Genomic DNA, 17,357 nt, shown 5'->3' on the forward strand with positions numbered 1-17,357 from the left:
TTCTGAACTGGAATCACGCAGACTTTTGGTAATTTATCAGCCACCCAAAATCTGCCGGAGTCTGAATAGTGATCTCCAGTTGCCCCTATGGGTCGCTGGGGACTCTGCTCAAAGCAGGTCGTCCAGGTAGCCCAGAACAGCAATTCCCCACTGGCACAGCAGCGACAGAACCGGGGGCCAAAACCTTGGTGAAGACCTGAGGAGCGGAGGCAAGACCAAAGGGTAACACTACAAACTGATAATGCTCCTCTTTCACAGCAAAGCGGAGGAACCGCTGGTGTGCACATATTGGTAGGCATCCTTGATGTCAATGGAGGCAAGAAAGTCCACCTGATGAAGAGATGCCACCACAGAGCGAATGGACTCCCTTCTGAACTCCCGCACCAAGTGGTTCAGGGCCTTGAGGTCCAGAATCGGACGTACCGTAACATCTTTTTAGGTTCGAATAAAAACCCTGGAAATGTTCCGACACCGGAACTGGGACAATCACCCCTTGAAGCAACAGGCCTTGCACCCTGCCCCGGAGGGCTAAAAAGCAGTCCAGAGACAGACGCAAATTGGACGGAAAAAATCTGCTTGGGGGAGAAGACCGGACATCGATCTGGTAACCAGACAATCACTTTGTGGACCCACATGTCGTTTATCAGAGAGGTCCACAGGCTCGGAAACCAGCGAAGACATCCCCCACCCGCGCTGCGGGTGAGGGTGCCCCCTTCATGCTGAAGGAGCCTTGTCTGGAGAACTCCGCTCTCTGTTTGCCCGACCAGGGTCACTTGGAACCTCCCGAGGGGGGCTTGAAAGACTTTGAACCTTTATCAGTGGACCCTGAGGGACAAATAAATATATTTCTTTGTGCCGAGAAAGAAGGACCATGCTTGCGACATGGCTCCTTCCCCTTTTTTGACTGTGGAAGAAAAGTACTCTTCCCCCCTGTGACACTCTTAATGATATCATCCAGAGTGGCCCCAAACAAACAATCGCCTTGAAATAGCAAATCAGCTAGGGCTTTTTTTTTTTTTTTTTTTTTTTTTTTAGAGGCCTGGTCCGCAGTCCAATACTTCAGCCACAATTTTCGCCGAAGCACTACCCCTGAAACAGACAGCTTAGAAAGCAAGGGAGCTGCGTCCAAAGAGGCATCGCAGACAAACTGCAGCCCCTGGACCAGCTGGTCTGCCAATTCAGTGAAGGCAGAAGGAAACTGATCACTCTCCAGGTCACAGCACAACAGCTTCGCCAACACTGTCAGCGTCAGAGACACCAGGGCAATGGCCAGGACTGGCCAAAGCGCAGAACCAGCAATAGTGAACAGAGTGAGGCTCAGAGACTCTGCCTTCCTGTCAGCCGGATCTTTTTCCACTTCTTGAGAAGACTCTCCTCAAAAGGATAATGCACAGCGAAGCACTTTGGGACCGCAAAGGGACATTTTGGACGCTTCTATTCCTTATAGACAAACTTATCAAAAACGGAGGGATAATGGAACACTTGCCGCACGAGACGGTTTACGAGTGCCAAAAGGAAGCGGCACCTCCACCTCCACCGCATCCTCCATTTTTAAAGTTTGCCGCACAGATGCAATCAGTGCGTCCACCAGCACCTTCTCGTGCGCAGCCACCGGGGCTGAGGAATCATCCTCACTGTCTGAAAAATCTAGGCGTGCGGCTGCAGACCCCGCAGGGTGGGCCCTGTCCACGGAAACGAATCAGATTCAATGAAATGAAAGTGGTTTGCCCCCTTAGTTGGGACTTTGCATGGACCACCAACTCAAAAAATGTGTAAAAATGATTCTTTAATATAATAGATTAAATACATAGAACAACACATATGATAAGGATGCACAACATGTGCTACATGAAAAATCTATGTATGATAGCATACAAAATGAATGCCCAAATGGGCATTCATTTTGTATGCTATCATACATATATTGGTCGATTTTTCATGTAGCACATGTTGTGCATCCTTATCATATGTGTTGTTCGATGTATTTAATCTATTATATTAAAGAATATTTTTTACACATTTTTTGAGTTGGTGGTCCATGCAAAGTCCAAACTAAGGGGGCAAACCACTTTTATTTCTATATGATATGATGGGAGCCTCTATTCTTTCGAATCAGTTTCAAGATCTGACGAGACAGATGAAGCAGGGTAAGGTGGGGGGCGCTTTTTGCTTGTCAGCCTCTGACTAGCAAAAAGAATCCGGGCACGGACCCCCAGGAGTGACCATGGCACCACACTACCCCATATAGAGGAGGGAGGGGGAAAGGGGGCTACCAGAGGACCTCCGGGGGCATCCACCCCAGGAAGAGAGGGTGCAAGGCCGGAAACCCGCAGGACTGACCGACCTTGGGAGGGGCCCGCATCCACCGCAAACCCACCAAGGGGAGACGGGGGACATTTACTCACCATACCAAGATGACACCGCTCCAGACAGAACCTCCTCGCCACCGAAGTGGGGGCTGTCGGCCATGAGGGACGCTGCGACTCAAGCCGAGACCCGGTCGTATGCGACCTCACGAGACGTTTAACTCGCAGGGCCAGCCCCCAGTCCAGTGGGGCTATGTCGTGGCCAACCTAGCGCGTAGCTGGGGTCTGCATGCGTTTGCTGGCCAGACTAGGGAAACAACTGTATCAAACGTCCAGCCCGTCACCCAGTCCGGCAGTTGATTGCAGACCTCACTGGAAAAAATCCAGCAAAAAAAAAAAAAAAAAAAATTGCCAGAACTAGAGATCCCAGCAGGGAACTAGGTCCTTACTCCTGACAAGGCAGAAAAAAAATGAAGGCCTATAGCAGAGGGGGGGGGGGGTGTATATTACCTAGGACTGCCCATGGGCATAGCCAAGTCTTTTCTGCCTAGTGTCCTACTCATGTAGGGGGCGATATAACCCTATGGTTCTGAATAAAGAAGCGCTGTCAATGAACAAATGAGAAACTAAATTTTTATCATTTTCTTCACACAAGTAGAGCTTTCTTTTGGTGGTATTTAAAGCGGAGTTCCAACTGTTAAATTTTTTTTTTTTTGGATGAATATCTTTTGTTTAAAACGCTTATTTATAGCACTCACGTTTCTGTGATGAATTGCCAATTTCATAGAGGAATATATGTTATATTCCTCTTTCCTGGCAATTTCCCTATTGCTTATGGGCATGTGTAGCCCACAAGCACTATCTTCTGGGATCGAGTGCAGCCGAGCGACCAGCATGCACAGGAGGAACGGCTCGCAGACGTTGCCATCACAACAGGCGTTTGTCGTCGAAAGTGCCCGCCCCATTGTGATGGCAACGAAGCCCTCGGCGCTGCCCACTGACTCCTAGGAAATGATGACAAGCATCTCCCAGGAGCAATAGCGAGAACAGGCGCCGAGGGAAATGACGTTAGGCGCTGTGGAGAGGAAGTGGCAGAATACAAAGAACCCCATAGCAACAGTGCTGAAGGGGTGAGTAAAAATAAATAAATACATTTCCAAATGTTTTTGCTGATGCACAATGCTGTTGATTTCTGCAAAGTTGATTTTATGGATGGAACTCCGCTTTAATCCCCACTGGATTTTTTATTTTTTGCTAAACAAAAAAAAAGGCTGAATAATTGGGAAAAAAACACGTTTTTTTTTTAAATTTCTGTTATACAATTTTGCAAGTAATCTTTTTTCATAAATTTAGGCCAAAATGTATTCTGCTACATTTCTTTGGTGAAAATAACCCAAATCAGTGTTTATTAATTAGTCTGTAGGAAAGTTATAGTCCACAATCTATCTGAAAATTGATCAGTCCTGAAGTAGTGACGGCCTATCTCATTTCATGAGGCCCAAAAATGTCAGGACAGTACAGATATCCCCCAAATGACCCCCTTTTTAAATGTAGACAGTCCAAGGTATTTAGTAAAGCTAACTCTGGGGTTCAGTTTTAAGTCTTTTCTGTCCAGAGACTTCCTTTTTTAAATTCTAAAAACAAAGTTGATTAGAGCTTAAAATTGGATTTTAAAATGGTGCATAGGTTTAGAGTGTATGAAGAACATACTGTATAAAATTAGAGACATTAAAAAAAATTGTGGTGAGAAGTCATTGACATGCTGGACATTTTTTCCTTTGAGCCAAAAGGTCAGTGCACCCCCCACCCTTCCCTAGTTTACACAATGTATGTTAGGAAAGAGCCTAGGGATGTGCCTAGAGCAGTGGTTTTCAACTCCTGTCCTCAGGACCCACTAACAGGCCAGATTTTAAGTACTGTATTACCTTGTGGAGATGCAGACTAGAATTCTGCAATCAAATTATATCACCTGTGATGTATTTCAGTTATCTTGCAAACCTGGCCTATTAGTGGGTCCTGAAAACAGGAGTTGAGAACCACTGGCCTAGAGGAACTGGACTATGTATTTACAATATACATGCAAGGATCACAGAGATCAAGAGTCTTTACCCGCTCTGTGCAAACATCTCTCCTTTCAGTGAATCTAAAGAGTTTATAAACAGAAAAGTGTGACTTCAAATGTTAACTGTGGCTGAGAAGCGAGGGGTCTAAAACCTGAGATATTACTGGCTGACAGGCATCATCTACAATTCCTAATGCCTAAACACCTGCATGTATGTTTATTCTGGGAACAAAATTGTATCTTTTCCTGTGGCTAGAGCTGGTCATAGACCTAAGATGACAAAGATCTGATTGTTCCATGAGAAATAAAACAAACAAAAAAAAACAAAAAAACAAAAACTTTTACACTGCTGAAGAGCACTAAGTAAGCCTGTCCCAGCCTCAGCCTTACCTAACCTATGAGACACTGTCCCTCCTGCTACCCGCAATTAAAATGTCATGGCCTGGTGATAATATCTAGGCATATATGAGGGTCTGGCGAGATTACGTTGCAATATACCATCGTCTGAGAATAATGTGGTGCGGTGGGAGAGCCCACTACGTTAAAGCGTTATTAAACCCAAAAACAAAAATGTTATATATTGCAGGTTACCAATTCTTAGATGTAATAGCTGCATTAATTTTCTTTAGGTTTTAAATCAGGGCTTGACAAATCCCAGGTCACCATGGTGACTAAAAATTGCGTCCTGGCACCTGGGCTTTTGTTAGCCCATTCACTGTTGCACTGGTGTAGTATCAGAGGGTCGAAGCTGCGACCGCGTCCCTGTTCTAGGGGCCTGGGCGGGCCTCCTTGTTATACCAGGCATCATGGTGAGCCGCTGCTGCTGTCATTCCCTTGGAGCCGTCTGCTAAAGGCAGGACGGCTCTGGATGGAGGGCAGGGGCTGCCCCGTGTTAACAAGCATGTGATTGCCTGTTAGGATGCAGGGCGGTCCTAGCAACCAATCACCAGCTTGCATCGCCCAGCCCTCTGTCCAGACGTGCTGTGCCTCCGCACTGTGTAAGGTAAGATAGGAGGAGGAAGCAATGAGGGGGCGATGTGGTTGGGAGAGTTGAGGACATTAATGGGGGGGGGGGGGGGGGCCGAGGACATTAATGGGGGGGGGCCGAGGACATTAATGGGGGGGGCCGAGGACATTAATGGGGGGGGCCGAGGACATTAATGGGGGGGGCCGAGGACATTAATGGGGGGGGGCCGAGGACATTAATGGGGGGGGCCCGAGGACATTAATGGGGGGGGCCCGAGGACATTAATGGGGGGGGGGCCGAGGACATTAATGGGGGGGGCCGAGGACATTAATGGGGGGGGGCCGAGGACATTAATGGGGGGGGCCGAGGACATTAATGAGGGGGGGGCCGAGGACATTAATGAGGGGGGGGCCGAGGACATTAATGAGGGGGGGGCCGAGGACATTAATGAGGGGGGGGCCCGAGGACATTAATGAGGGGGGGGCCCGAGGACATTAATGAGGGGGGGGCCCGAGGACATTAATGAGGGGGGGGCCGAGGACATTAATGAGGGGGGGGCCGAGGACATTAATGAGGGGGGGGCTGAGGACATTAATGGGGGGGGGGCTGAGGACATAGAGAGGGGGTTGAAGACTTTAATGGGGGGGAGCTGAGAACAGTAATGGAGGTGGGGCTTAGGACATTAATGGGGTGGGAGGTGAGGACAGTAATTGGGGGGAGGGGCCCCTAGGACTGTAATGGGGCCACTGAGGACATTAATGGAGGGGAATGAGTACACTAATGGGGGCTGAGGACAGTAATGGTGTCACTGAGGAAAGTAATGGAGGAGGGGGGCTGAGGACAGTAATGGGGTCACTGAGGTCACGTGACCACTGTGCTGGCCGCTCAACCCCTCTCGCTGTAGCTCTTAGATGGGGGAGGAGACGAGTCACGTTGACGGGCCTGAAGATCTCTGAAAAACTGTATTTAGGGGCTTTGTTTTCCACAAATATTTACACTCTGTGTTACGGCTGCATAAACGAGGGGCTGGCAGTGCCATTTTAAGATTTACTTTATTACTAATAGCGGCAGGAGGGGGGGGAGACAGCTCACAGACACAGGAGCTGACAGGCAGCCAGGTAGGGAGGGCAAAAAGGGCGGAGAGAACATAGCTGCGGATGTTGGAGGCATGTAAACTGACCACAGTTGTCAGGGCTCAGTAGCCATTATAAACCATGGTCAGTTTACGGGGGGAGGGCAGAACCAGGCAGGATCAGCCAGGTATTTCAGGTGATACGGGGGCCAAATTAAACAGCACAAGCACTGTGCTGTATTACATGCTTTAAAGGAACAGAATTTTTTTTAGGGTTACAAACATTTTAATTGAGGCGGGGCTGAGGACAGTAATGATTTTGTCGTTGAGAATAAAGCTTTGTTAGTTTAAAAAAAAAAAAAAAAAAGGCTCCTAACTTTTACCTGGCTCCTAGATTCAAAGCAAATCTCTCAAGCCTCTCTAAAGTAGAACTATAGGCAAAACTTATTTTTCCCCATTTTGGATAGGGCTAGGAAGGGTTATATCTGTTAGATTTTTTTTTTTGTCATCTGTGTGCCATTGTGGAGATTTTCTTTAAATTCCTGTCCCTTAGCCAAACAGGAAGCGAGAGGAAATCCCTGCAAAATTAAGAGAATTCTTTGGGAACCCCCAGATCACCAGAACTAGTGTCTCCATTGGAAGATTTCTCCTCTATTACATTTCTGGGCACAACCACAGAATTTGGGCTTTTTTCTTTTACTTTCAATGATAATGGTAAACAGGACAAAGGGTGAATCTCTCTAACAGGGGCACAGACAGCAATAAAAACTGACAGATTTTCTAATTCCTCTCCACTCTTCTAGCCAAAACTAAAAAAAAAAAAAAAAAAGTTTTGCCTTTAGTTACACTTTAAGTTTCTTTCCACCTGGTCATCCAGCTAGTAATACTCTTCCTGTATTAGGGTGTCAGGGGACATCTTTGAAGTATTGTCAGTCTGGAGAGAGGGTACCATTAGATGCACTAGAAGATTTAGATTGGATTTGGAGAACAGATTAAAGGTAAACCCCAACTAACATTGTAGTGGTTACAGCAACTTTTCTTTCCTTTTGGGATGAAGGTTTTACATGAATAAACAAAAGGAGATCATTGTAAGCACACCTGTCAGTAGTAAATGATTAAGACTTAAAGAGGAGTTCCGCCCTCCCCCCCCCAAAAAAATTAAAAGTCAGCAGCTACAAATACTGTAGCTGCTGACTTTTACTATTAGATCACTTACCTGTCCAGGGATCAAGCGGTGTTATCATCTGAACCAATTCTTGAATCGGCTCTCAGGTGCTGACGCCGACCATCTTGGCCAAGGGACAAGTATGAATTGCGCTGCGTTCTGTGAATGAGCCAACTGCAGGGGGAAGGAGGGGGCAAACTTTCGCCACACTTTGCCGTGGCAAACTCAGCCAGATGTGAGAGCGGGTACCTGTCAAAACCAGGTACCCGCTCCCCCCCCGAAAGGTGCCAAATGTGGCAGCATAAAGTGGGGCAGACAAGCGGAGCTTCCCTTTTTTGGTGGAGCTCCGCTTTAAGCCGGTTGTAAATTAATGTTTTGTTAAAAAAAAAAAAAAAAAAAAAAAAAAAAGAGACCACACATTCAAGGTTGATGGGGGAATCCTGCGCTATTGTACAGTATTTTGACAGCAGGACTTCTTGGTTGTCAGAATACAATGATCAGCACTGCAGCTGTTTGGCTGCATACGCTTATCGAGGGAAAATTTTCTAACAGTCCCATTCAAGATAAGCCAATTGTTAAAACGACTTATCTAGTGTGGGGACAGCTATAGATGGATCAAAATACGGCTGGTCCCTACTGAACTGGAGAAATTTCAATCTATGGCCAGCTTTACTGGCTGGATTACCTAGTGAAAATAAAGGAAAAAAGACTAAAAAAAGGACACTATTGCATCGACCACATCTAAGAACTGGTAAGCTGCAAGATATTACATTTTTGCTTTTGGGTTTATTACCGCTTTAAATAGTAATTAACATAATGAGGACATTATTATCATTGTTATGATTTGTAATAATAATAAAAACACCAAAACTACAATATTACCCTATAAAATGACCACCATCCACAATACCATCAAGACATAAAATATGTAAGCATCCCTTTCCTGTATTAATTAAGCACATTTTGCAGTGGGTTCAGTAGAACCTTGCCTGTAGAATTCGTAAATGAAACTCAAGCATGTACATACCTTACAATACTTAAGGCTACTGCACTGACTAATAACTGTCACTCACCTATAGAAGAGAACATTCAAAGGGATGGTGCTAAAGTGCCAGAGGGCATGGGCATCCAGCACCCAACAGACAGGTGGGAAATCAAGCAGCTCTAGCAAAGCTAGGCTCTGTAGTAGGACCACCACCAGAACACACTTCCACAAGTATGGCTGGTGGGAGCGTCTCTTCAAACACCATGCCAACCACCATCCCAGATTAATCATGCCTAGTGCAAAACAGAAAAAAAAGATATGGTTAGAGGCAGGAGGACAAAACAAAAAACAGAGGAAGGTAATGCTAGCAGCAGGAGGACTTACCGAAGCTGGCATTTGCTAGCATGTTGTAGCTGTAGTCAAAGCGTCCCAGGGTTAGGTAAGACACGTGGCATGCAAAAAGTACCACCAGGACAGCACCAAAAGCAGTGGCAAAAGAAGGATATCGAAGACCCAAAGTCCTAAATTGTAATAAATATACTGAATAATATGTTGACAATTTATTAAAGGATTAAAAAAAAGTTAGAGAGAGAAAGTGAGGGGAGGACACTAGCCACAACAAGGGTGAGAGACGTGTGTCAGCAATAAGTGGAGGCACAGGGAGACCATAGGCAACAGCAGTTGCAAGGGGAGGATGCAGGCAACAGCAGATGCAAGGGGAGGGAGCGGGAAACGCTGGAGGCGAAGTGGAGGGAGCGGGAAACGCTGGAGGCGAAGTGGAGGGAGCAGGAAACGCTGGAGGCGAAGTGGAGGGAGCGGGAAATGCAACACTAGAGGCAAGGGGAGGGAACTTGCAACACTAGAGGCAAGGGGAGGGAACTTGCAACACTAGAGGCAAGGGGAGGGTGTTGACGCTGGGGGCAATGGGAGTGTACCCGTAAAACACTGGAGGTGAGGGGAGAGTGCTGGCAATATTGGAGGTTAGGAGAGAGCAACTATATGACAAGGGGGGAGGCCTACCATATGGGGTACCTGCAAAATGGTAGAAAGGGCTAGTGGGAATACCTGCAGCATGACAAAAAGGGGGAAAATGCCTGCATCAGGGCAGACTAGGGAAAGCACTTACAATAGGGTGGCAAAGATGGATGTCTACAGTAGGGAAGGCAACAGAGAGCTCCTGATTGAGAAACGATGAGAGTGCTTGCAATATTAAAACACTACACTTCTGAACACAGATAAGGTGTTTTTTTTCCCTACATTTATAAAATGCCAATATATTACCAGTTTAGGATTTTCCCCTCCTCTTCACTCACCTCATACAGCACAGGTAGATAGAGTGCAGAATGACTGCCGAGGCACAGAAGTAGTCCATTTTCTGCAGGGACAGACAGTGAATGTGGCAGGATGCAGACTGACAGAACACTGCACACATGCAATGCACAAACAAGTGCAAGCAAATCCATGTTCTTCAACTTATTACCTCAGTAATCGTCGTGTCTCTCGTGTGAAAAATTGTGGACCAGAACCAGGCATTTATGGAGACCTGAACAATCCAGTCAAAATTAAGTTAATCCATATGAACAGAAAAGGTCAAAACACACACATACAGACAAGTTGTACATACCATGGCAAAGGTGAGGCAGGTGTGGTACATAGGACAGGAAGCAGGAACAGAGGCGCGGTAACGCTGTAGCATCATTAGGTTGGCAAGGCCATTGAGAAAAGAGGCCAAGGCAGATGCTGGCTCCTGAAAGAACAGGAATCGGGAAAATGGCCACTGCCACAGGTCAAGTAGGCAAGGCAGACCAGGAAAAAAAAAAAAAAAGAAAAAAAAAAAAAAAAAAAGGGTTAAGGTAAGGAACTACTTGTCTATGATCTCTCCATACAAGTTTAACTATGCTAATTGAGAAATATCATGTAAAATTAATTCAAAATAACGGATCAGGAGGCAAATCATTTAAACTTCCAAGCTTTATCAGATAGATGTACAACATGCAGCAAAGAAATCTTTAAATATTAAAACAGCTAAAGTAAAATAACTTAGTGGAGTGAAACTCAAGTATTAGAACTTACCTTGCCGTGAAATTGGGGGACAGAATATCCTTCTTTAACATAAAGGGAAACTGTGTCCCACATACACTGGTAGCGACAGTCGTCCAAGCATACCCAGCCTAGAGAAAGAGAAGCCAGATGCAAAAACACATGATGATACTAGTAAACATTCCACTTGATGTATGTGTTAGACATTTGTAAAATTAGTCATAAATATATCATCTATTGCAATATAAACAGTTGTGGAAAAGTGATTCTTTGTACTTTGAACCATCTACAGCAGTCATTTATACCTTCAGCCTATATAAGCACCTAAATAACTGAAAACAGTCCTTTGTTCTTTGCTATCGATCAATACTCCCTACATCCATATTGGCTCATGGACCTACCATTCGCTACCTCAACATAACTTTGACAAGGAAGAGAGAGTTCAATGACAATAGTCAGCTGGATAGAAAGTCAGGACAAATCCCTCAAACAGGAACACAGACAACAGTTACCATCTATCAGAGGCTCCAATCCTATCCACACACTATTCAAAAATGAAGAAAAAAAAAAAAGAAAGGAAATATGTTAATACTCGAATTACAATGTAATATACAACCCATTCACAAAGGGGCTGTTTGCACAGGAATTTTGAATGTACCTATGTTGCACTGTAGTGAGTTTTATGTAGCAGTTATATAACCGGAGTTCTTATTCTACTGAATAAAATGTAGAAAACACCTCCCTATTTCTTGAAAGACCTATCATGAGACAAATATCGAGGAAGATGATATGTTGTACCTTGATTAGCCTGATTGGATGTTCACCCTGTCTTTTTCTTGGTCAAAATAAATGCTCTAAAGCAGGGGTGTCCAAGCAGCGGGCCACTCGCGGCCCCAGAGAGTTTAGCATGCGGTCCGGGCCCTACTGTAGGGATGCCGTGCAAACATAGCAGCTGCAGCAGCCTACATTGACAAGCCAGGCAAATGCACACCTGGAGGGATGCCAGGGCTGCGATGTTTGCAATAGCACCTAACGCAGGGAATACAGGGGCGCCAGGTAAGTAAATGCTGCATGGCCGAATCTAAGGGGGTGCTGGGTTGGGTTGCACGCCCCGCCCCGCCCCACCCCCACCAAAATGATTTCAAATTTTGTGTCCCACCCACAACCCCCCCCTCACAGCACATAAAAAGGCTACATTCACACCAGCGATTGTAGTGGCAGTTTCCCCTGGACGCACTTTAAGAGATGCAATGAACTTTCGGCCACCGAAACATATTGGGCGAAAAAGATGGCAATAATGGTGCAGAAAACACGTGTGATTTTGCCACAATCTTGACTCAAATTCGCAGCGATTTTTCTGTGCTTATGGTTTGTTTTTCATAGGTCATGCAACTTAAAACCCGCACCAGAAATGTGACACTAGTGCATTACTGATGCGTTCTTGCTGCATTTTCAATGCAGCTCAACAGGTAAGTGCATTATTGGTGCATTTTTTTAGCCCTGGTTCACAATGATGCTACTTTGAAATCATGCTACGTCACACGAAGTAGCATGATCTCAAAGTAGCAGGTCAGCGCAATTTCAGGTGCTACTTCAAAGACATCTGTGCGGCTTCTTGCACAGATGTCTATTGAAGTCGCACCCAAAATCGGCGAAAGTAGTGCAGGAAGTACTTTTGCAAACCGGTGTAGCGATTAAGTGGTGACTTGTCATGCGATTTGCTCAAATGTGAAAGAGGGCTTAACTGGCCAAAATGCAGCAAGAAAGATTTTTAACACCACAACGGAAGCGCGATGGACCAGTGTGCAGACATACATCATATTTAAAGGATACCTTTTTCTTACAGAAATTGTAAAGGCAGAAGGTTTTTTTATCTTAATGCATTCCATGCATTAAGATAAAAAAACCTGAATGTAGCAGCACCCCCCCCCCCCCCCCCAGCACCCCCCTAATTACCTACCTGAGCTGCTTCTATCTCCAGCAATGTCTACAATCCCCTCAGCCATCCAGTACACTCCTGTTTGGCTGTGACAGAGCAGCGGCGCTATTGGCTCCCACAGCTGTCAAACAAAGTCAGTCAGCCAATCAGGGGAGAGAGGGGACGGGGCCAGGTCGGGCTCCCTATCTAAATGGATACACGGAGCTCTGACTCAGCTTGGATGACCCCTGTAGCAATCTGCTGGCTGAAGGGCACTCAAAAGGAGGGAGGGACTAGGAGCAGCAAAGAGGGACCTGAGAAGAGGAGGATCCAGGCTGCTCTGTGCAAAACCAACTGCACAGAGGAGGTAAATATAACATGTTTATTATTAAAAAAAAAATAAATAAAAAAAAATAAAGAACGAGCCTTTACAATCACTTTAAGCTTTTCTTGCGCCAACGGTGCTAATAATGGCTGATAAAATCATATTCATTTTAAAATATTTTTTAAAATCTGTCATTTTCGGCCAAGTGCATCCTACATTATCGGTTTAGGCACAAAAATTTCTATTCAGTGCACCCCTATGCACTTGCCTGCGTCCAGTAGCAATCATTGCAGGTAATCTCTAGCTGTGTAGAACCCATGAATAGGTGTTGCCCCCCAGTGACATGTCATTATAGTGAACAAGGCCGACCCTTTAAGAGCCGCAGGAGAAACTGCTCATCAGCTATCCCTATTGTTAGTGTATTTTATGTGCGGCCCAACACAATCTCTCTTCTTCCAATGTGGCCCAGGAAGGTCAAAAAGGTTGGACACCCCTGCTCTAAGGAGAGCGCTAAAGGAGACAATCAACAGTATAGCGTGGCTACATTTGAAAGGCTCTAACTAGCAAACGGGCCAGTGGAGGTACAGATAGGAGTCTGCCAGTGATGGGGCCCTTAACTTTCACAAGTGTCCACACTTAAAATGTAATTCCAGTCAAACCCCAACAAAGCCTAAATCTACTCCCATCCCCATTCTAACACTATTCTATCTACACTGTAAAAGAAAAGATGTCTATACTTACCTATTCTGAAGCTGCTCTAGTCCGGTCACACGACCGGCTTCAGTTTAGAGGAGCGGCATCGAAAACTGAGAATAGAAAATAAGCAAAGAGCCATCGTTGTGACTAATAGGAACCAATCAAACAACAATTCTGATTGGTTGCTGCGGGATGCAACTACAATCATGTGCGATGTGCTCAGTTTTAATGGATCAGTCTTATAGCTTCTTATGAAGATAAGTTATGGATTTAAAGTGAATTTACAGCCCAAAGCCTTTTTTATTTTATTTTTTTTTTTTTTAAGGATTGGGTAGGGAAGGCGATTTGCGATCTACCCATTCATCGCTGCCATGCTGGGGCATAGAAGGTTTTGTAAGAATTTACTGGGCCGTTGTCTTTCAAAAATGGAACAGGAAGTTGCTAGGGGTCCCTTGAGAGGAGAGCAGTGGTGGATGGATCTCCTCCTGCCTATGAACATTAGTGAGCACTACAATTTTCACAGTCTGGGTTCATTTATAGCCATTACTATTATGCTTTTTATGATTAAAGACCCCCTTTAATTCTTTATACTTTTATTTAACCGGTTCAATACCGGGCATTTTCACCCCCTTCCTTCCCAGACTAATTTTTAGTTTTCAGCGCTGTCGCACTTTAAACGACAATTGCGCGGTTGTGCGACGTTGTACCCAAACAAAATTTACATCCTTTTTCCCCACAAATAGAGCTTTTCTTTTGGTGGTATTTGATCACCTCTGCGTTTTTTTTTTTTTGCGCTATAAACAAAAAAAGAGCGACAATTTTGAAAAAAAACACATTATTTTATACTTTTTGCTATAATAAATATCCCAATTTAAAAAAAAACAAAAAAACATTTTTTTTCCTCAGTTTAGGCCGATACATATTCTTCTTCATATGTTTGGTAAAAAAAAAAAAAAAAAAAAAATCGCAATAAGCGTATATTGATTGGTTTGCGCAAAATTTATAGCGTCTACAAAATACGGGATAGATTTATGGCATTTAAAAAAAAATTTTATTTTTTTTTACTAGTAATGGTGGCTATCTGCGATTTTTTTCGTGACTGCAATATTGTGGCGGACAGATCGGACACTTTTGATACATTTTTGGGACCATTCACATTTATACAGCGATCAATGCTATAAAATTGCATTGATTACTGTATAAATGTGACAGGCAACGAAGGGGTTAACCACTAGGGGGAGACAAGGGGTTAAATGTTTCCTAGGGGAGTGATTCTAACTGTAGGGGGAGGGGACACACAAGGGGAGGAGACTGATCGGTGTTCCTCTGTACTGGGAACACAGATCGGTCTCCTCTCACCTGACAGGACGTGGATCTGTGTGTTTACTGCCTGCTTGGTTAACGGGCAAATGCACCGGGTCCCGAGCATCACGGCGGGCGCGTGCGCGCGCACCCCCTAGATGGCCAGGAAGCCCAGGATGTCATATGACTGCCACCCAGGATGGGAGATCCCATCTGCGGCCGTCATTTGACTATATGCGGGTACTGAAGTGGTTAAAACTCTATGAAACCTACAGATCACACAAAATGTACCACAGGCTGTCAATCTAATAATTTTAGCAGGGGCCCCACTGAGACCTGAAAACTATTTCAAGGGCTCCTTAGTGGTAGAAAGGTTGAGAAAGGGTGGTCTAGCAGGTAGTGTTTTTTTTTTATGGTAGGAAAGACCTTCTGCCATAAAAGCTCTTCCCCTGCCTGATCTTTCTAACCTTACAACACAGTGTACAACCCCAGAGTCAGAGCCGGGTAGTGGAACAAAACAACTCTACTGTGTATGCCCAGTGGAGAAGATGGAAGACTCCAGACCTGGAAGACCGGGAGAAGAGGGGAGCAGTGTTGGAGGAGTAAGCATTGAAAGTCTGTCATAAGTAGACATGTGCAGAACGAATAAATGTTTCATTTCTATTCGGTATTTAAATAATTTAGTTAAGGTAAATTTGTTTAATCTATTTTCTTAATTCATTTTCTAATTTGATTCAAATTTTCCAAATTCGGTCAAATTGAATTCAATTCAACTGAATTTGGAAAATTCTAATCAAATTCGAATTGGCATTCAAATTTATTCTATTCAAAATTCGAATTTCAGAAGACAGTTATATTTATTCTAATTGTACTATTCCATTGTTTCTTTTCAATTCTATTCAAATGACGTTATATTCTATTCTCTATTCTATTCAAATTTGTTCTATTCTAAATTTGAATTTAGGAAGACAGTTATATCGAATTGTTTTTTTTCTATTTCATTCTTTTATATTCCAATCTATTCTATTCAAATTCATCCTATTTGAAAGACGGTTATATTTTATTGTTTTTTCTGTTCTATTATTTTCTGTTTTACTCTATTCTATTGCCTTATTTTCTATTCTATATAATGCTATTCTTTTATTTTCTATTCTGTTTTACTCTATTCCTTTCTATTCTATTATTTTCTATTCTTTTCTGTTTTACTCTATTCTTTTCTATTTTATTTCTTTTTTATTCTTTTCTGGTTTTCAAATTCGAATTTCAGCTGAACTTAGTTTTGTTATTTTGGATTTATTTAAATTCGTTACTATTGCAATACGTGATGTATCCAAATAATGAATAATGTTTCCAAATTTCGATTCGTAATGTTTCGAACTGCACATCTCTAGTCAAAAGGAGTTGTGCATCCTTGAATCATTACAGAAAGAGCTCTGGGGGCCCAAAATATGTACAGTTTCGCCTAGGTGGTCAAATGACATCCATGTGTGAACCTGATCAGAAGCTCCATGTAAGTCTATAGGCAGGCAGATGTTCATCCAGTCCCCTCTGAGTCTATCCAGGTCCAGAAAGAGAAAAATGGGAAAGATCTGCGTGCTTTTTCAAACCTAAAATGTGACAGATCGGAGGTAGTATGATGTAAAAAGGACATCCAACCATGCATAGATCTAATATAAGTCTGGGAAGCTCCAACAACAAACTGAAGAGCGGCAGATGACACAAAAGTGACCTCCATTCTGTTGTGCTCCGAATCAGCAGGGGATCTGTTCAGGGTTCCTCTGCAGATCGAATGTACAGCAGCTAGGTGAAAAGGTCCTTTAAAGGTGAATGGGTATGCAGCATCGAGAAACAAAGCCCTGCAGCTGATCGCTGCATTTTTGTCACCCTGCAACCACTCCCCCTTTAGCTGGGAAGGCCGGGGTGTACACATGGTGCAGCCACGATGCTTTGCTTCATGGACGTGGCAGGAGTTATCCCACCGCGTTCGGAACGCACCATTGCCCACTGAACGCAACCCATTCAAGTGAATGGGGCCACGCTGGAAAACTGGTGGTGAGAGCCTGTCAAATGATTTCTGAAGAGCGTTCCGAACCCAGGTCGCTTGTCAGAAAGCACTGCTAGTGTGTAGAGCCCTACAGTAAAGGCAAAACTTTTTTTTTACTGCAGAGAATCCCTGTCAGGTTTTTATTGCTGTCGGTGTCCCCATTCGGGAGATTCTCCCTCTCTGCCCAGTTTACAGAACAGGAATAGAGGGGAAATCTTCCAATGGGGGACACTAGTTCTGGCGATTGTGATTACAACTAGGGATAAGCCTAGGCATATTTGAATCACAGTCTAAAACCACCTGAGTGATCCCACCAGGAAGCAGTCACTGTACTGAGCCAATAATAAGCATCTTAAGCTATCTTCGCCCCTTATGTACAAGGGGCTGGTACACACATGGCTGTGGGAAGAGGAATGCCTAGAATCTGAACATGCCTGAGCTCATACCTAGTGACAACCGTCAATTCCTTCACTTT

At 44.3% G+C, this 17,357-nt stretch overlaps 1 protein-coding gene across 1 annotated transcript in view; it reads right to left on the bottom strand.

Moving 5' to 3' along the window:
• The window catches only part of PGAP3 (post-GPI attachment to proteins phospholipase 3), a 32,580-nt gene that overhangs the window by 10,250 nt on the left and 4,973 nt on the right, over positions 1-17,357 (bottom strand). Inside the window, exons 2-7 of the mRNA XM_073608096.1 lie at positions 10,631-10,728; positions 10,182-10,334; positions 10,038-10,100; positions 9,871-9,932; positions 8,942-9,078; positions 8,646-8,850 (exon numbers count right to left, since the gene is read on the bottom strand). Coding sequence (XP_073464197.1) covers positions 8,646-8,850; positions 8,942-9,078; positions 9,871-9,932; positions 10,038-10,100; positions 10,182-10,334; positions 10,631-10,728 — 718 coding nt within the window. The remainder of the gene's footprint in view (positions 1-8,645; positions 8,851-8,941; positions 9,079-9,870; positions 9,933-10,037; positions 10,101-10,181; positions 10,335-10,630; positions 10,729-17,357) is intronic.

This window comes from Aquarana catesbeiana, linkage group LG12, assembly GCF_042186555.1.
Source record: "Aquarana catesbeiana isolate 2022-GZ linkage group LG12, ASM4218655v1, whole genome shotgun sequence".
Lineage (NCBI taxonomy): Eukaryota > Metazoa > Chordata > Amphibia > Anura > Ranidae > Aquarana > Aquarana catesbeiana.